Below are 19,972 nucleotides of genomic sequence, written 5' to 3'. Positions count from 1 at the left end.
AGCTCTGCCAAGAGTCTGTGGTAGATCCTAGTTGTCAAGGAAACAATACGGCATCTTTTTAGTTTCTGTTAAATTGCTAGTGTTAACTGTTGCCGGCTCAAGTCGTCTTCCGCTCTCCATAACGACTAACACCCGGGCACCACCTAACAACTAGTTCCAACAGCGGGCGGGCGCCAGCCCGGGGGCTTCCGTCCCTCTGGCACCCCAGCAAGGAGAAACCTGGGAAGCAAGGAAACAAACACGTGAATGAGGCCAAACTCTGGCAGCGGGGTCCTGCTCTGGCAAACAGCCTGGCACGTCAAAACACTTGCACCCACGTGAAGCAATCCCTCCAACTGCAAAGCAATTTCCTATAGCAAATTGGCACCTCTGATGAATCTTTCTGTTGCTAGAGATTCCTAAAGATCTGGCACTTCTGATGGTTGCTAGCGCCCCAAAATCCCATGTGAAGTGCTGGCCCCCTCAGTCATCCTGCTGTTTTCCACAGGCCTGAAGACTCCCATCTTCCCTGCCCCAACACCTGCCTGCAAGCAGGAGACTGGGGCTGGAAAGTACCAAACCTGAGGTACTTCTGCTTTCTGGTCTGAGGAAAACTGCTGAACTAAAATGACTGGAAGACAACTAGGGAAACCAGCAGGCACCTGCACCTTTGCACTTCATTCTTCTGAAGTGTGCAACCATTTTTCTCTGGTTTCGAAAAACATAAATTTAGGAACTCTCCTTTGGGGAGGAAGAGCAGGCTCCCCCTTTTGCACTCGGATTTTTTACTCTTACATATACACCGACAAAGTACTTACTTCTCTCAGTGCTTACTAGTAGGTACAAATCAGACATGCACAGTCACTATTCTGATACTGCCTCCTGCATATATTTTGCTCAGCCAAAATGACCATTTTTTGTTAGGTTTCTGCACAAAATACATCACTGCTTAACTCGTCACTAATCACGTGATCGGGTTGTGTTGTAATTACAAATTAAATCCAGTGCTTATCAAAGGACACTGAAAGGCTGCTGCCTGTGCAGGTACCATCCCTTTAATGAGAACTTAATGATTAGTTCAGATTAACTAAAACCATGAGAGAGGCAGGTGATGCAATGGCTGGTTGCTAGCTGTTGGAACTAGTTTTTAACTGCATTTTCTGTTTGTCCATCCACCTTCTTTTTAATTTCTGTTGCATAACTCAGTAATGCAATATTGTTTTCCTCACCACTTCCAAATCCAGAATCCCATTAGCCCGCTATGTTCATCCACTTTGCACTCCTTGGACACAAAGCTTTAACAATTGAACTGTATTCAGTGCATTTTAATATAAACTAAAAACACAATGCAAATGCAATACTTTTTAAAACATGGTATTTCAAAGTGTGTGATTATTATTGTATAGGGCTAAGTACTATCTCAGTATTTTGTGTCTGTATTCTGTGGGCTTTTCTTCACCTTAGTACCTTTGCACTAAGTTTTGTCACTGTAACCGTTTGTAGAACCGCCATTGTTACAGTTTGCACTTATCCAAATGGGGTTTTTGGTTGGTTTTGTTCGTTTGGTTTTTCTTTCCTTTTGGGCTTTTTTTGGTTTGGTTTGGTTTGTATATACTGAAGGAACAACTGGAAATAATGTCAAGGTACCTCAGCTATTTAAAAGCTCCAGAAAACTGCTGTAAAATTGTTTGGGACTATTGTATCTGTTTAAGTAACTGACATTTAAAGAACTCAAACCACCAACCTCTGTGTGAGAGAACTTGCCTGCACTGAAATGCTGTTCTATGCTGGTTGTACTCAACTGTTATTTTTTTAATAGTGAGAAGATATTTTTTTTTTTCTGCCTTTTTTTTTTTTTTTTTTTTTTTCTTTTCCTCATTTTTGTTCCCACATTTTAGGCTCTCTTCAGAAGTCACTGGCCTGGGGGCTCTGTAATGTATCTCATCATGCCCTAGTGCATTAGCCACCAGACAGGACTTTTCCAAAGCCCCATGAGACAATGCTTTCTATGGACTAATCTACAGAGGAGTTTCTGCCATTTCTAACTTTCTTATTATTCTGAGACATCAAAAGAAAACACTTTAAGCAACTGTGCTTCCTAACTCTTGTGTTGCTTTCATTACTGTTCCAGTTTTAACACTGTTGTGGCTCATAACATAAAGCAAAGAAGAGTTATTTTTGGGGGTTAATTTTCATCGATGTTCATGCTTTGGCTAATCTGTATAAAAGCATGGGCCATTAGTGTTCTAAACCACTGTATTCTTCAGCTAGAGACTCAACAGTAAATTAAATGAGACTTTTTATAAATAAATCTTTTTCCTGATTTAAAAAAAAAGAAGAAAAAAAAAAAAAAAGAGACGTGGTAGCTTTGTGCATACAACTGTTGTGTTGTTTAAACTTTGTTCTTTGTAACCAAGTTGCTAATTTGTCATTTGAGAAACACTATTTTATGGATTGTCAATCTAAGATCATAGACAAATTGCTTGTTTTCATTAATGATTAAAGGTTTCATATCATCACGCTTAAGGTCCCAGTGCTCATTGGGAAAGAGTGTAACAACTGTGCAATACTGGCAGCGTTAGAAAGAACATTAGCCCATTGTCAGGGATGATGAGAATTTGCAGGATTAGATGGAGCCAGATCGTGTAATTACTAGAGTAAGCAGTATTTCTGCAAAACCTTCTTGGGTTTTTGACAGTGTTGCTCTTGGAGAACTTACCACACTGCAAAGGAAAGACAGAATTTGGCTTCTTGCTACTAGAAGCCACTGGTTTCGCTCTCTCATGTTTTCTTTCCCATACTGATCTATAGATCAGATACCGGGGAAAGAAGAACAAACCCAAAGGAACAAGCTTGAGTACCGAGTACATTATTGCTAAGACCCTTCATGTTCTCCCATTCCCAGCAGCACTGTGCAGCGACTGAGCAGGCTTATAGACAGCTCCTCTGACCCTGCAGGAACCCAGCCCAGTAGCTGGGAAGAGCATGACAACTTGTATGACAAAGGGAGAACACAGACCTGGCCCAGGGAAGTGTCTCATCCTGCCCTGACACTGCTTGAGCCATTCAGCTCCTCCGTTGGCTCTGCTGAAGCCCTGCAGTTACAGCGTATTGAGCACAGCCTCTCTTGAAACCAAGAGAGAGAAAGCGGCTGGCTCCGGGCTGCATACAGCACTTCTGGCTGCACTTTGGCTGCCTCTCATCTTAGGGCATTGGCAATACTTTCACATTACTGCTTTATCCTCATGAGAAAGCAGAGGTTTTGGCAGTGCAAGTGAGTAGCATCCTTAATGATGTGAGCCTAATTCTACAGCCTCCATTCCTACTCTGCTAAGGTCTATACTTGTCTCTGGGTATTTAGCTTGGTGTCCTGGTTCCCCTCACTGCCCCAGCTGAGTACCTGTGGGGCATATCATTATTATTTTTCCATGGACTCTAGGGAATAGCAAGCTCCTGTGTGTCTGGGTCTTGAGTCTGAGCCTGGAACTGCAGTATGACCAAGATGGGCATACAGACTTGGAAACCTGTAGACATCAACAGCTTTTTCAATACAGATGCAGCCACAGAGCAACTCTTGACAGTAAAGGCTGCCAGGGAAGATTACAAAACGCCTCATTGCATCCCAGCACCCAGGAAGCCTTACCCAATGTTGAATTAGCTATTCCAACCCTTAGGTTGGAAGAACTATAGGCTGTAGTACTGACCTTGATAAAATTCTGCGTTGTTATTACTTAAGATATATGATTTAAAACACATTTAACTGCTTACTCTTGGAAGGAGAGCTGAAGCTGCTTTCACAGCAGAGGCCTCCACACTCTGCATTTCCTAAATGCATACTCTTCATTTCCTCAGCAGCAAAAGCTATTTCTCTGGCTAGCCTGGCTAGTGTAAATGAACAAAAAGGAGAACAACATTGCAGCTCAACACTAAGTGGGTCAAGGCTTTGCTCTCCAGTAAAGCTGCTAGGCAAAGGGCGGCAGCAGCTCTGTTGTGTATAGCATCTTTCACATAAATAATTCCCATATGCCTTGCAGAATTGGCTAGAAAATACTGAGATCTAAACAAACCAGTGCAGGAGCATGTTTGTGTGTCAAATGAGAAGAGGTAAAATACAGACACATGGACAAAGGCAAAACCAAGTCTTTTGAGAAGGCTTTTGCAAAAAACACAGGCAGAAATGTGATTAAATCTAGGCTAATTGAGGACTCATTTTAATTTAATCATTTTAGTTGGAAAATATTTCTGAATGGCAAGAAAAAGTTCCTGTATAGCTTTAATATACAAAGCAGGAAAACAAAACACAGGAAGGTGGATCTGAAGGGGGGCAGTAAAAAATAATGTTATCCAACGTAGAAAACTGAATCACTTATGCCCAAAGGGAGGTAAGAGGAAGCATGGACCCAACATGAAAAGGTTGGGTCCTGCCCACACAACTGTGGGTTTCCAATGAAAGATAGCCCAAGTTCTGCAGCCTTTCATGCCATCAGAATATCAGAGTTCTGGCAAACATCTCAAATGAGTTCAAGCAGCTCTGTTGTGTTTCTCCTCAAGTGAAAAAACAGAAAGCAGGAATGCTGGCTGGAATTGCCAACCAGAGCGAAACCAAGCAGCCACATAGCCTAGTCCACTGCTAAGACACCTAGTGCTTTCTCTTCTCAGACATAGCCAGAAGGCATCTGTGGGCCCCAAGGTGCATATCTGTGCCAGTCCAGGCTCCTAGAAAGCTAACAGCATAAATCTCACTGGTGCCATGAATGTAGGCACCTGGTAAGTGCTTCAGCCTCACGGGGCTGCATGGGAGAGATGTTTCTGTGAGGTTTCACAAGACAGTCTTAAAGCATGCGCTGAACTGTCCCTGCCCGAATTAGCCAGAAATGGAAGTGTCCCTGTTGTTTTCATTTTTAAACACCCAACAACATGAAAACAAGAGTGCTTCTCTGGGAGGGGGGAGATCCAAATCCAGTTTCTTCTGTAGCCTCAATGTCAGCTGAGTGTCTTTCAGCACTCTTTATCTATTTGGAACAGGACCTTCCCCTTCTCAGGCAAGTGTCATGATTATCAACCAACAAAGTCACATATGCTCACCAATTCAGTCATTTTGCAGTGGCACAGCTTCTACAGGAAAGACTGAAATTATTAAGCTGCTCAACTAGATCACAGGAACTGTATGTTCAAAGGACAGCATAGAGAGGAGGGATTTAAACAGAGATCTCTTACATCCTCTGCAACTGTTGTAACCACCAATGACCCAAAGCATAAGTCCCTCCGCTGTATTTTCAGCAGACAGACCTGGTTTATAGATGTCTACGCAAGGGAATAGCTCACATTTCTTTTCCCACTTAACAGACCAGGATAGTTCTAAGTGAAATAATAAACAGAAAATCAGACGAAGGCAGATACTGAAAAAATGCTTCACACCAGAAAATGACAATCATCTCTTGACTTACGCAACCCTTTCTGAGGATAAAAGTACACACTGCCTTTCTTACCACTGAAGCGTACTTACTCCTTGGCTCCAGGAAGGAACACAGTAATGTTGATTAAATCAGTTTCTGCATCAATGCATGTGTCCTGTCACTCCACAGACTGGCACATGTCACAAGACAGTAACTGAAATGAAAGAGAAATGTCAAATTCATCTGATGGTACCTAATGAAAGGGAATTTCTGAAACATTTTATGCTCACGTTACGTTTCTTATGACAGGTACAACATGATTCCTATCAGCTGAATGTCTGACTGCCTAGTCCAACCTTTCTTAAGAAAAAAGAAAGTATCTTTAAGTGCTGAAAATATTTGAGTAATATGACTTTTCTCATTAGAGCTATTTCTAGCTCAGTGTTTTTAAGATGATCTTTAAATGAAGGGATATTAATTACAGTGGCATGTAACAAGCGAAATGTGTCTCTCTTCAAATTGAATTTATTGGCAGAGGGCCTGACCAAAGCTAATGTTACTGTTCTTTTTAACCTGTATTTGTAATTCTGAAGCAAGTTTTAAATTGCATGCTTTATGGAGGAATGACAATCATGTTAGCCAGTGAGAACATTGTTTTGTTTGTTGTTATTTTGGTTTGGTTCAGCCCTTTTTCTACATCATGACAGCAGGAGCTTATTTCTTCCATGGTGGGAGAGTTAGCACACAGATCACCATTTACTTGTCAGAGAGCAGCTAACTATGAACAACTGGCAGCCGCAGCTGTAGTTCACTGCTCCCTGGAACCACTGTACATTGGAACTATGTCAAACTCGCACACGCATTTTGGCCCTGGAAGTCACCAGTTTAAAAACCACTGAGCTGGGGAATCACAACTATGTTTTGGTGGCATGAAATTCCACAGCTCTTAAATTTGCGCAACTCTCTTTATAATATCAATAAATAAGTCTTCCCCCTTAATTCTGATTCTTTATTTTTCTGGAAGTCAGAAAATTAAAATACTCTTCTCAATTCCAATTAAAACCTCATTTTTAATAGTGGCTATGGACAGAGTTAGTTATTAGCACTGTTTTCATCTTTAGAATAGAATTCAAGAAATTAAGAAGGTCGAAATTAAGGAAGTACATACTTTTAAAAACAACTACTTGCTCTGGTTAATCATCCAGCTGAACAGCTCATCAGAAGGTCATAAAATTGTTTTCTAAAACTGACTGCAGACTTAAAATATAAATTAATTATGCCTCTGTTTTTCTAATAAACAAAAGATAATTTACCTTGCTAAATCAGCTTGACTATTGAGTAATGTTGGGATTAATTCCCTCTTCTCCCTTACAACCATGCTATTTTCATTGCTAAAAAGCAGGATGACTTCCTGCCTTCTTGACACAACAGCACATGTACAATCAATGGTTATGCAGGACACAGTTAGCAAAGTCACTCCATCTCCTTCACAAAGCTCTCCAAAAGCTTTGTTTCACGAAATGTACCGTTGTATGCAGTAAGCTGTGTAAAACTTTTACACTACACTACTTGTGGATCTATGAGATTCCTTCAAGGAAAAAAGCACCCACTCCTAGAAAAGCAACTACCAAGAGCGACCAATGCTGTCAGTTGCTTCCTCAGCAATACAGACACCCACTGGCTTGTCCATTGTCTTTACTCTTTGAACAGAAGTTATGCAAGGGTAACAAATAGGGTGATCTGGTGTTTACTCCTGCCATCTATTCCAAATTATTAAAACAATGGGCTGTACTGGTTTGGATTTGAATGTGCAAACTCCCTGCAGTGTAACTAAACTCACTGCCTTTAGCTTCTTGCCACTAGGTATCTCTAAAGAGATACTGCACTAAACTGAACTAAACCAGCTGACCTGTTTTAATGTTCAGTTCCTTTCTTATTTACCTGCTTGATTAATAAACATCTGTGAAACAAGTATCTAGAATGCTCTAATAAGAAGAAAGCTTGTTTTCTCCCTTTAAAACCTCACTTGTTTTAAAAATAGAATCTTAAAAAACAGTGTTAAGCTGTGCCTTCACACCTTTACTTCTTGATAAAAATTAAAACACGCGTTTCTCCTGTTTTTTCAAAAGTCCTCAGCCAAGTTGAAATGTTTTAAGGTTTGCAAAAGTAAAAAATATGCTTCATTTAAAAAAAAAAAAAAAATAAGCCACTTACTTACCGAAGCTCAAGGTAGTTTTACTGTCCATCTCCCAGTCTCGTCAAGTTTTTTGGTTCTTGATTTTACTTCATCTGTGTTTATCAGAACAGAAATAATTTTTAGATGCTCTCCTTGCCTAAGATGATAACATCTTAAGAAAATTTCCAGTATTTGCAGCTAGGCAAATTTTACCTCATTAGTTTCCAGTGCAGTACCTTCCCTTCTGGCATTTTGTCACCCTTTCATTTAGTTATGCAAATTTATCACCACGTGTTTCCATTCCTCTGGTTCAAGAAATGTGGGGTATGCTACACTATGGGTACACTGAGCAAAACAAGATACTGTAAGGAAAAACATACAGCACTGCCTACGGCACATCACAGAGTATATACTGCGGAGAAGCTGTAGCTCAACATTTCTGAGCTTGGTCCTTACATAAACAGAGAAACTATAACAGATGCTGAAAAATATCTACCTGCTTTATTGGGAGCTGGGGCAATGGACAGAAGAGCACTTAAAGATTTTAAGATAACATAAATGCATAATAATTTCCTTTCCCTAACCCCCCGATCTGGGAAATCTCCATACACTATTGCAAGTCCCTTACTTCTGTACAAAATTACTAGATATACCTAATGCTTCCAAAACCTTACGATTCTTCAGTTACTTATTAATCCCATTAAAATACCTCTGGTAGGAAACCAATAATTTTAATAGGAAAGGTACATTCTATATTGTAAAACATTTGCAATATACAGTTTTTACAGCAAGTAATACACCCATTGGATCTAGAAAGATGTTTTCTTTTTAATACACTTGGCTCTTTACCATCTCACGATCCTCTTCACATAAATACTTAACAAAAGCGTCTCACTTCTAACAATGGAAGTACCATCACAGATGAAGAGAATATCAACCATGTTGCAGAAATGCTACAACAAAGCCCCCTTCACCCGCCAGTCTTGAGACAGCAAATCCTGCAACTCTTCTTCATCTTCGCTACCAATAGCCTCATCCTCTTTCTCTTGTGTTGCTTTTAATCTCATGGCTTCCTTTAATTTCTCCTTCATCAGATCCTGGCGGTTACGCAAAAGCTCAACACGGCGATAACATTCACTGTTGAAAAGTAAACCGTCTGTTAACACTTGGGGCCTTTCCATGTTAATTAGATTTCTTACAGTGCTGGATTTTGCTGCTCTAACTTGGATAAAAAAAGCTCCGCAGCTTCCCATCAACTGAAAAATAAGCTTTCGATATGCTATTGCATCGTCTCTGTGTTAATCAAGTGGAAACAGACCAAAGGAGAGGAGGAGTGTAGTAAATTCTCTAGCAATGAGATATAAACCAAATATTTAACGACAGCAATGCCACCATTTCTTAAAAAGCACAGAATCAACATCTACATGAGAAAAGACACCATTCTTTGCTCCACCTGTGGTTTTCATATCTGGTAGAAAGGTGAGCTATCAATTGGCTATCAATTCTGATTGATAACTTAGTGGTGGCATCTCTGGAAATAAAAAGCAACACAAATGTTCAGATTCTTGATCTGCTCGATGTTGTTCTGTAACAGAACATTTTAAGTAAACACGATCCACAACTTTCAGTTTTCCATTTAAAGTTCTGTCCTTGAAATATGTTTTATAACAATTATTCTAGCCATTTTAATAGGGTTTTTTATTAAAAATACCAAGTAGTATGAGCCTGATTTAAATACATCTTTGCCTCTTTCATTACTATTTGGTAAGAAGAGTCAACAAGTAAAGATTATTATCTGGATCCTCTTCTCCCTTGCCTATCTGCAATACACTACAGGCAGTCACAGCTGAAGATATGGAGGCTAAGGAAAACATGAATGTCCCTGGGATTAATTTAATTTCTAATTTAATTCGAAATAGCCTGCATTTAAATATACTCAGAAGACAAAGATAAAAGAGTCTTTAAAAATCTATTATTTGGAACTTTTACTTTGAGGAAAAATGATTATGGTAACAAACTTGAAATTCTCTACAGATTTCTGAGTTTGGTTCTACATAAAACAGCATCCTAAGCTACTGGGGAAAATGAATGCTCAAAGACAGCCAGGTGTAGCTCAAAAGCCCTCTCCCGTGAACACTGTTAAAAGACACTCCTGTTCTACTAAAGCTCAGTTTGAACCCAAGGTTATTGTTATTATGTGCTGATTATCTGTAGCATGTGTTGCTTTAATTTTTAGTGTCTTCTTTTTGTTGCAAGTTCATTAAAATCAGAATTCATCTTTTTCTTTTTAATCACTACCACTGCCATAATCACTGTTAATCAACGTGCCAAGCTACACAATGATAGTAACAATCTGTTCCACTAAGCTGTATTGCAGGCTACTCTGAGTTTAAGCTCATGCTTATCCCACCACTACCATTTCAACAAAACAAACAAACAAACCCCAAACACTTCATGTAATGAAGTGCATCATTCAACAAAATCTTTTAAGTAAACTTTCATTAGAAACAAGGAGAGTTGTTCACAGAACAGGACATTTTCAGTACAGCAAATGGATGGTCAAAACAAATCTATCAATCAAAATTTTAATTGCTGTGCAATTGTTTTTTAAAAGTATTCACATAAATTCTGTATCAATCAGAATTCACAGAGAACTACAAATTATGATATTTGACAGGGGGGAGGGAGAAAGTTGGTTCAAAGAATTTGCCTGCTATTACTTTATTTTGCCTATCCCTGCTTGCCGTACTTTCAGTGACTCCAGGGCACTCTCTCTGTGCAAATCATTACATAACTTTTTGCAACAAAATTAATGTTTTTATTAGGTATCATTCTGCAACTTGAGGGAGTCTTGGTCCTTCAAATATTTCAGTGATTAATGAAAGGCAGCATCACAGAAGATTAAAATTGAAAATGTTTTTAATCACTCTAGTCACATAGCAATCCATTACTGCTGGAGAACAGAAAGTTTGAGGAAAAATTGATCTACTTACATCTGCTCGTCAATTTCTCCAATCTGACGATCTAGTCGTCCCTCCTCATCCTCTTCTGCCACTATTGCTTCTGAAATCTAAACCAGAAAAGCACTAAGAAAATTCACCTTCATCCCGAATTCCACTGTTGTTTCTTTTAGATGTCTCTGTCGTCCCCTTCTCCCCTCTACCTCAAGTCAATGTCAATCTCCTACATGTATACTCCCACCTTCACAAAAGACTCTGGAGGCAACTACAGAAAAAACCCTCATCTGGTTTAATTTGAAATGGAAATGTTTTTTCTTAAAACTAAAAGTAGTTTGGCTGCTTTGGGGTTAACCTTTTGAATTTTTCAATACACTACGATTTGAAACTAGCATAAACAAACTACGAGCATCCAAAGTCTGAGGTTGAACTAGGAGCTATATCCCAGTGTTTGGGACTTAATTACACATCATTATTGGAAGTATTGGTTAAATATTCCCACTAGATCCCAAAGTGTTTCTAACCTGTTATTTTTTTCAGCATATACTTTCTCAAATCTGAATGTCTGGGAGATGCTATGCAATCAATGGTCCACGCATAACTGAGAAGATTCCTTCTAAGCTGAAGAATTATCTGAATGGCTAATGCTAGCAAAATGTATCCACCATTGCTTTTGTATGAACATTCGCTCTGTTTATAGTGCTGACCGCTTTAAAATGAGCAATGATAAGTTTTTTTGCACCACTTTTCTTAGCAGGTGATGTATGAGCAGTTATTTGCAATTAAAATTAAAAAACTAGCAAATACTCTAGGGAAAGATTGAGAACACCAGATGTATCTTTAGTGACAGTTTTATATTGTACAAAAGGGCAGATAAAAACCTGTTCCGGGAAGACTTTCTGTGCAATGCCGAGCAGTAAAAAATACAGGGAAAAAAGTACAGAAAATGTGTGGCCAACGTATGTGTTTCACACAAAATCTTTTGTCACTTTCCCAAATTTTGGGGTTCCTTTCCAGTACATTAAAATTAACCGCAAACCCCAGGTTACCTACACTTTATAGATCCTTTTTGAAAACGACAAACGGGTGGTGTTTTGTTCTGTGTTTTTCAAGGTTAAAATATGAATATTTTGCATCTGAACAAGAGCCCACAATTACGTCCTGTTTGGATACAGGATGCTGATCTGAGTTATAGGCTACCTTATTTAAACACGATTTAACAAACGTAACTAGATACTGACGACTGGATCCTGATCAAAAGCTTTTTCAACTTAATTTCCCATTAAGTGGAAAACAGAAGGAATCCTTTGCTCATTTATAAAGTGCATTTAACCATACACTGCATTGCAACAGCTGATAAATGCAGATGTCAGTCATTCTGCAGAGCTGCATGAGACTGTTGTTTTCCTTATTGTGTATAGTATTTAGAATCAATAAAAATAGATTCCATTACTTACTGTGTTGACCTGTCGCATTGCCTTTTGAAATTCATCCCATTCTTTGTCCATCTGATCCTTTGGAGCATCAACTTTTCGCACCTAAGGAATGTGAAACAGGCTTATTAACAATTTATGTCTAGTGACTCTTTGGGGCACTGTAAAACACCTGGAGAAATAGGACAAATAGTGCCATGTTCTCAGAAAAGTCTGGTCGACATACTTCAAGTAATGTACATGAACAAAAGGGTGCAGTTGCACAATGGTTTTGGAGGAAAAATCTGACTCTACTCCTGGATTAAAACAACATCCTTGACTGTAGCACAAAAGAATAATTGACTAATAATGGGTGGCGTGGAATGTTTTGAGCAACGAAAGTGACTAAGTCTGTTAATTTCATGGTCTGTAATTTCACGATGTCAGGCAATAACTTTTAAATTCTTCCATAAGCTTCCTGTTGAGTCGTATCTAGTAGCCATCTCACAAGCCAAAAAGCAGCGAATTATTTGCCTTTGGCACAACATAAAATATAAAATGGTTCGGTCACTAGTCTGACTGGTGTTAGATAGTCTGACAGTATTTGAAATCTAGTCTAATTTTGTGGGCTAACAGAAGAAATAGTACAGCTACGTACCAGCTTTTAGGATATGCAAAGCTTTTTCTTTTGTGGTAGATGAATTACTAAGACAAGATGACTGAAGAAGTAGTAGCTGTAAGAACTTGTTTAAGATCTACAACTAAGGTAATCAAAACCAGATTGTGCTTTTAGTACAAGCAAATAAATAAAATAATCTGCCTGTGTAACCAGAAATTCCACAATTCAAGACTGGGAAGATATGGCATAAAACTTCTTATGTTAGATCACAGATTATGCCTGGCTCTGGACTGGGTAGAAATCCTACAGGTAGGAGAACGAAGCAGTTAGTTTGAACAGAGTAATTCATGACACCATTTTTTTGGACTGGTTTTATTTTTCCTGTATTCATTCCTCTCTTTTGGTAACACATCGGTCATCATCATGACAACAGTTTGGTATGTTTTGTTCCTGAACAATTATACAAAATCCAGTAGTATGAATTAAGTTTATAGAGTAAATTAGAGACTTCCAAGCAAACTAGAACTGGGAAGTAATAGTCATCATTTCATTTTTCTGTTTTGTGATTATTTCTATCATATGTGTATGTACTGTGTTATTACGCATTGTGGTTGTCTTTTGTAATTCATAATTATTTGTATTTCTTACAATAAATTCAAACACTAAAGATACTATTTTTTCCTTGAAATATTTATCTAATCCAGAATTTATAGGCTTTATAAATCCCTCATGTGAAGAACCAATATTTTTCATGCCCACAATCTCCCTTCCAAGTGCTCACTGTTAATTCTGAAAATGATTACTTTGTGTATGATTCCAACACAGAATCACTGCAGCCATCTCCATATAAGCAATGTCACAAACATTTTCCTTCCCCTGCATACTAGCTAAACTTAGAAAGGGATGATTAAGAAGAGCACCTGCAAGCAAGTCAAGGAAAAGCTTATGGGAACATGTATCCACTTGTAAATTTTATCAGCTGAGGTGATAACCAGAACAAAGATCACCATAAAGCAGTGTCCTCACAGCTATAAGCAGATTCTCCTTTGCCTGCTAGGCATTCCCACTCTGTACAAGCTTCCCAATTCATGGTGAAACTAAGTATTTGAAAAATCTAACAATCCAATTAGTCGTATGCAAAAAAGAAAAGTGTACCTTTTTCAGCTACGTATTTCAATATTCAAAATGCCATTATTCAAAACTATTCACATATGCCAATATGTGGGACTTACTGGTTACAAAAGAATCTTGCCAGAGCAAATAAGAGACACCTAAGCTTGTTACTGGGGCAGTGGGACTAACTGAACATATTAACTAAACATGAAGAAGCATTATTTGGAATGTCTCTAAATCAGAAATCATGGCTCAACCTCACAATCCAATTTAAATACACTATCGAACAGTGTAAACAACCAGGAAATACTGAAGGAAAATAAGAAAGACTGTGAGTCTACGACACTAGTATTCCAATAAAGAAAGCAGGAAAGCCATCAAATCTTTATAAGCAAAACAAAAAAAAGGCTTGTATTTCAAATACCAGCGTTTATTTCGCTTGTCATTTGGTACTGTGCAAGCTGAAGGAAAATATGAATGACTTTGATCAAAATTTCAAGATTTTGTTGTGGGGCTTTTCTGAGAAACACGCTGAATGCCCACACTTCTTTTCTTCCCCTAGCACCAAAAAAGCCCATAGTGGTAAAAGATGCGAGGGCTGAAGACAAAATTCACTGCTATAGTATGCCAGTATTAGAGCTTACAGTGTATGCCACAGTCTAGCTATTTTCATTGTAAAAGGATGTATAGTATCAGTCACATAGTAACTCAAAACACTTTTCAACAGGATCTCTCAAGGGAGATTAGAGAACTATTTTATATCCTCAATTCTGAAGCAGAATTGTATGTACAAATTGGTTGAAATGCTTTTCCTGGGATGACTCAAAGAAATAAAAGTAACAGATGGATTGTCCAAATCTCAGTCCAGCATTTTAACCAACAAATAACATTTCTTTGGTTTTCTTTTAAGAGCCACAAATCAAAAAGAGCCATTAAATCAAAAATGATTTAATAAGCTCCTCCTGCGTGCCTCCATCCCTTTTCATATTTTCTAGCACCCAATGAATGGTTCAAAGCTGTGCCAGGGGAAGTTTAGACTGGACATTAGGAAGCATTTCTTTATTAAGAGGGTGGTCAAACACTGGAACAGGCTTCCTAGAGAGGTGGTCGATGTCCCAAGCCTGTCAGTGTTTAAGAGGCATTTGGACAATACCCTTAATAACATGCTTCAACTTTTTGTCAGGCCTGAAGTGGTCAGGCTGTTGGACTAGATGATCGTTCCAAATGAAATACTCTATTCTACTCTAGTTCTGTCGTTTTCTTATACTCTGATACTACTAATTACCTGGAAAAGCATCCTTTACTACTCTGAAAATTATTACAACTGGCAGAAATAAACCCAGCAGCATAAAAGGAGCAGATCACTTACTTTTGCATCCACTTCAGGATCATCAAAGAAACCTTCCGGCAAAGCTTCAGCAGTGTTTTCTTTCCTGAAATGTTTGATCAGTATTATCCCAAGTTAATACTGTACAACCTGCTTTATTGTAGAGTTAAAAATAGTCAAGAATAAAATACATGATCTTTTATAAAAAGATCTAGAAACTGAGCAAGTTTTTTATACCCTGAGTTTTACCTACAGCCATCAAATATTGTTTCTTCAATTTGGTCTTACCTAACTTGCAAGAAACTGCACAAACAGGTTTAAATCTCACTGTCAAAACAAGAGATTAGGCTTCTTAAACTATTCTTTCCAGTGTGCTGAGCACCCAAACATTTTAACAGCACAGTCTCTACTTTTGAAAGCCTAAACCACTGTCTAAAAAAGTGCTCAAGTGAGCTGAACCATTACTGCAGACCAAAGAAATTATTTTCTTTGAACAGTTAAAAGCAGTGGTTGACGCTGAGCTTCCAAGGTATTGTGCATTAAAATTTGTAAATAAGAGATGTCTAACAGACCCTGTATGGCATTACTCCATCTCTTATCCTGCCCCTAGGATGCCAAATACCTGTCTGAAATGATGCTAGAAGCTGACATATATACAAACTACTCCGAATACAAGTTAACAATATAACAGATTTCTAAGTGATCACAGTCTGTATTTCCTTGAGGAATAATACTGACAATTCCCAAATCTATCAATATTTGATTTGACTGCTCACCTTTCCACTACCTTCTCCTGTATCTCTGCTTTCTGTATGGATCCTGAATGGGAAAGTATAGGAGCAGCTGTAGTGTTGCTGTCAAAGAAGTCTGTAAGAAAGGACAGAAGCCTATGAACAAAAAGAACAACTGTTCAAGCTTCTTTATAAAATTCTGACTAGACAGGAACTTCTATTAATACCTTACTGAATCAAGGGAGGAACAGCCAGATATTATTTCAATTTGACAGCCTCAAACAATTAGAACATAAAATCAATAAGCGTGATGAGAAAACACCACACAATAACAAACTAGCGAAGAATCTTCTTTCTCTACTTCCAGTATTACACACGCTAACCAGCTAACAGCAATAATCAGAAAAACAAAGGAAACTAACATCAGTTAAAACACAGCTGCTTCTTACTGAATCACTTAGTGTATCAGTCAGCATTACCTGCAGGCAGAGCATTAGCTGTTACTTCTTGAGCTGGAGGTGGAATTTCAGTTTTATTCGTAACAGAAGATGTGTTTGATTGATCTTGTTCCTCCTCTTCATCACCATCATCATCGTCATCATAATTTCCTGACAATAAACTAGGACCTGGAGCCTTTGAAAGCTGTTTGTTTGCACTGTCTCGCTCTGTTTCATCAAAAAAATCTGCTGGTAGCCTAGCAAAGAACACACAGCATAACTATTTCGAACTTCACAGAAGTCAGTCACAGTCCAGCATCCAAAGCCTATTCAGTCTGTAAGCAGTATGACCTTTTAGATACTGTGCAATACGCTAAACTGCACAGCTACCGATGTAACCACTGCCCGAAGGCAGCACATAACTGTTTTCATGTGAAGTTCCTAGAAATGCCCAGGTTAATTCTAAAACCACATTTCAGTTCCATTTTTGCATTTGAATATTCAGCATCAGAAACACTGACAAAAATATCCCATTACAAAGTGCACTTGGAGGAATGGCAGCTTAGGTAATTTTATCTCTGCATTCAAAGTTATCTGCATCAGTGTACCAGCTGTGAACACATTAAATACAAAATTCATAGTTCATACTAATGTCACGTACACCTTCATGAACCTTCATGTATAACACAACTACTTATTTTGGGTACCTACTGCTGCTCAGAAGAGCCACACAGGCTCAGCAATAAGAAAACCCAGATTTGCTTAGAATAGCTGCAGGCGCCCAAGCCAAACATGTTTCAAGGTTGTATTTTAAAATAACCATGCTGATCAGTTTAATAATGAACAAACCTCTCAACTGTTAATTTCGCACACACACTCACAATTTCTACAAGGGAACAGCATGTAGTATCTATGCAAGATAATAATTTATATAATAAATCATATATATTATATATTTATATATTATATATTTATATATTATATATATTATATAAATTTATATAATAAATAATTTATATAATAATTATGAAGAGGTGTATAGGAGACCTGCAGGCCTCGTGTGACATCTACCAACTCTGCAAAAGACGTCCAAATACTGTCAGAAAATTTTTATTGGCAGTAAGATGCTTAACCCAATCCCTTGAAATCAAATACAGTACTATATTTATCAGAGTTCAGCTGCATGATATGCTTCTATATGAATTTTAAGTGACAAAAACATCTTAGTAAAGATCTGTTTATGACATTTGTTACTGGTTTTTGTGAATACCGTTTAAATGTGCATTTAAATATACATTTGTCTTCATTTCAAACTACCATCTCTTCTGCAGTATGCTTGCATTAAAGATTAGAGTGCATGCCACAATCTAGTTATTTTCATTCTAGCTAACTGCATAATACCACCACATATTAATCCTAATAAGTCTTATAGTGACAGTAAAAGACTTCCTGTTTTGTCAGAGACTCTAGAGTTAATACCATGATTTTCTCATCTGCACTGAGGAAGATGCTGCCATGTTCACCACGTTAGAAAATGAGCAAATGGTCTGCTGATTATCTGAACCTTTACCCTTGGCTAGTAAGGAGAGACAAGGAGTGAGAATGCAGCAGTTGGTACAGTCCCAAAAAACTCATATGTAGTAAGATCTACTTACCCAGATGTAGACGTATGTGGCTTTTCGTCTGTACCTGTGTAACAGCCAAGAGTTACTTCTTACAATCCATGCTTTTAAAAGAAACATCCCTCAAACAGACTCCTACTACAGCAGCAAGCTCACAAATGCACACTTTCATGTATTTCATACATTTACATGTTTAGTAGGACCAAGCGGAAAAAAAATATCTTTAGTTTGCATGTTCATGCATGGTTCAAGGTGAACCAGTGGCTTCATCCCACTGAAAAGGAGTAACACCAATTCTGGGCAAGTGCTTCAGCTGTTCAACTTACACTGTTTCTGGTTCTTTCTGGAGCAAGCCCACAGCTCCATAACCTAATTTATCACAATAGCCCAGAAGAAAACTAGGTAATAAACTACCAGAAGTACACTTTTCTCACAGAGAATGGGCAAGACACACTTTTTCCCTTTTAAAACCAACCCAAACCACTCAAGCTGTAAAACGGCTGGATTCTGGCAAGGGGCTGATAAGTGGTTTTCTCTCCTTACCTTTTACTCTCTTTAACTCTGTATTTTCTGTGTCAACAGTTTTTCTCTTGACAGGATGAGATGATGTGGTAGCAGCTGAACCAGCTGCTGTCTGCTTTGTGCCTTTTAATTCTGCAACTCTCTGTAAAGAAGTACAAAATTTATGAAGCTTTCCTAGCAGGAACTTCTGGATGGCAGCTTAAAGTACAACACTTTTAGAACAGTTTACGAGTGAGCTAATATCCTTCTAGAACAACATCACTGAAACAGACACCTCAGATATCAAAAGAAAGACCAGTGTTTCTGTCAGCCTCTTAAATGATCTGACATAGAGGCACAGGAATTGACACTTGCACAAGGAAGGCTGTAAGAGTGAGAAAGGGAAGACTAAGACCAGTGACACTGACAGCAGTGAGACACTGGAGGAAAAAGCCGGAGGGCTGGACTTCCCCTGCAGTCCTGGAATATGAAGTGGTTTAAAATTAAAATGCAGCAGTAGTATTAAAGACATTGTGCTGCTGTGCCTTGCCACAACGACCTACTCAAAATTCAGGCAGTGAATTCTTCAGTTCTTCTGGTCTTTTCCTCGGTGCTTGTAAAGCCAAATGCAATCTCCCAGTTTGTGCTAAGCAGCGGTGGCAGAATTTAAAAATATTTTAAAGCCCGATTTAAGACTGCATCCAAGTTACAAGAGCCCTCAAATTGTTTTACAAATTCTTTATCTTTACTGATAAATTATGAATAAAAAAAAAGGCGAATTTTCTTATCCACGAGTAAGCTGTAACTTAAGGACAGGCAGGTAACACGGCAACCCAGGGAGCTGTCCCTTTCAGAGCTGAAGACAAGTGATGGTTAAAAGCTGCCGCCAACATTCTTCATCTTAAGAGTTCGCCCCTTGAAACAGACGGGACGACTTCTCTCAACTGCTGGCCCTTCCATCGGCACACATCGGAGATTTTAAGAACATAAAACAAGACAGAACAATCGGGCTTGTTTTCCGCTGCTCTCCGCCGGCTGATGCCCAACTGCTACCAGCGCACACCCCAAAAAGCAGCCAGCCCCGACCCACCGTCACGGCGCTGTAACCTCCCCAGCTCTTCCTCCTTCCGAACAACGAAAACCGAGCCGGGCCGAAACCCGGCCCGCCCGGCCAACGCGCAGCCAGGGCCGGCGGGGCACCGGCAGGCCGGGCGGTGGGCCGGCAGCCGCTCACCTCGCGGTGCTGCTTGCCCAGGACGTGTGTCTGCCACAGCAGCTCGCTCTTCACGGGCGCGTTGCACAGCGTGCAGCTCAGGTGCCCCAGGCTGTTGTACGTGCCGGCCGCCGTTAAGGGAAACAAGCGGGGCGCCGCTCCCAGCGGCCTCCCGGCCTCCCTCCCTCCTCCCGCCCCCGGCGCAGCCCCCGAGGCGAAGGATATTTGGCGAAGGGCGACTCGACCCGCTTCCTGCCCGCGTTCTGCCGCTGCTTCTCGCGCATCAGGCGCCGCAGCTCCTCCTGCCGCACCTGCTTCCGGCCCGCGCCCACACCGCCCGCCGCCATCTTCTCCCGGCGCACACAGTGACGGCAAGCCCTCGCCCCGGCGCACGCATGTGGGCGGGGCCAATGATAGCCCCGCCCCCTGCGCGGTGGCTGGGGCGGAGCTTCTGCCTCTGGCCACGCCCCCCGCGGAAGAGGTGGGGCG

The 19,972-nt window shown here is 39.6% G+C and overlaps 2 protein-coding genes across 9 annotated transcripts in view; one reads left to right on the top strand and one right to left on the bottom strand.

Annotated features, from left to right (window-relative positions):
• The window catches only part of LOC115606092 (poly(rC)-binding protein 3-like), a 488,875-nt gene extending 476,915 nt beyond the window's left edge, over positions 1–11,960 (top strand). For both annotated transcript variants that reach the window (XM_030481488.2, XM_030481498.1), the window contains one exon: positions 11,049–11,960. In XM_030481488.2, coding sequence (XP_030337348.1) covers positions 11,049–11,109 — 61 coding nt within the window. In that variant the 3' untranslated portion in view covers positions 11,110–11,960. The remainder of the gene's footprint in view (positions 1–11,048) is intronic.
• Positions 17–19,858, bottom strand: ZNF830 (zinc finger protein 830). 7 transcript variants are annotated; one of them, XR_003990821.1, is made up of 14 exons: positions 19,709–19,858; positions 19,505–19,604; positions 18,313–18,433; positions 17,803–17,836; positions 16,190–16,404; positions 15,756–15,846; positions 15,022–15,085; positions 11,966–12,046; positions 10,545–10,621; positions 8,465–8,688; positions 7,765–7,896; positions 7,594–7,664; positions 5,469–5,589; positions 17–219 (listed from the first exon to the last, which is right to left on the bottom strand). XR_003990821.1 is itself a non-coding variant. In XM_030481538.1 (10 exons), the coding sequence occupies exons 1-9, from the start codon at positions 19,828–19,830 to the stop codon at positions 10,590–10,592; spliced, it is 876 nt and encodes a 291-aa protein (XP_030337398.1). In that variant the 5' UTR covers positions 19,831–19,858; the 3' UTR covers positions 8,034–8,688; positions 10,545–10,589. The 7 variants fall into 7 exon arrangements, 3 of the variants coding, with proteins under 3 accessions (XP_030337398.1, XP_030337369.1, XP_030337384.1); XR_003990822.1 differs by lacking the exon at positions 7,765–7,896; XR_003990827.1 differs by lacking the exons at positions 7,765–7,896; positions 8,465–8,688 and having other exon boundaries at positions 10,545–10,637.
• Between the last annotated feature and the right edge of the window lie 114 nt (positions 19,859–19,972).

This window comes from Strigops habroptila, chromosome 1, assembly GCF_004027225.2.
Source record: "Strigops habroptila isolate Jane chromosome 1, bStrHab1.2.pri, whole genome shotgun sequence".
NCBI lineage: Eukaryota > Metazoa > Chordata > Aves > Psittaciformes > Psittacidae > Strigops > Strigops habroptila.
Note: the sequence above shows the minus strand (reverse complement) of the source record. Positions and strands in the feature narration are given on the sequence as shown.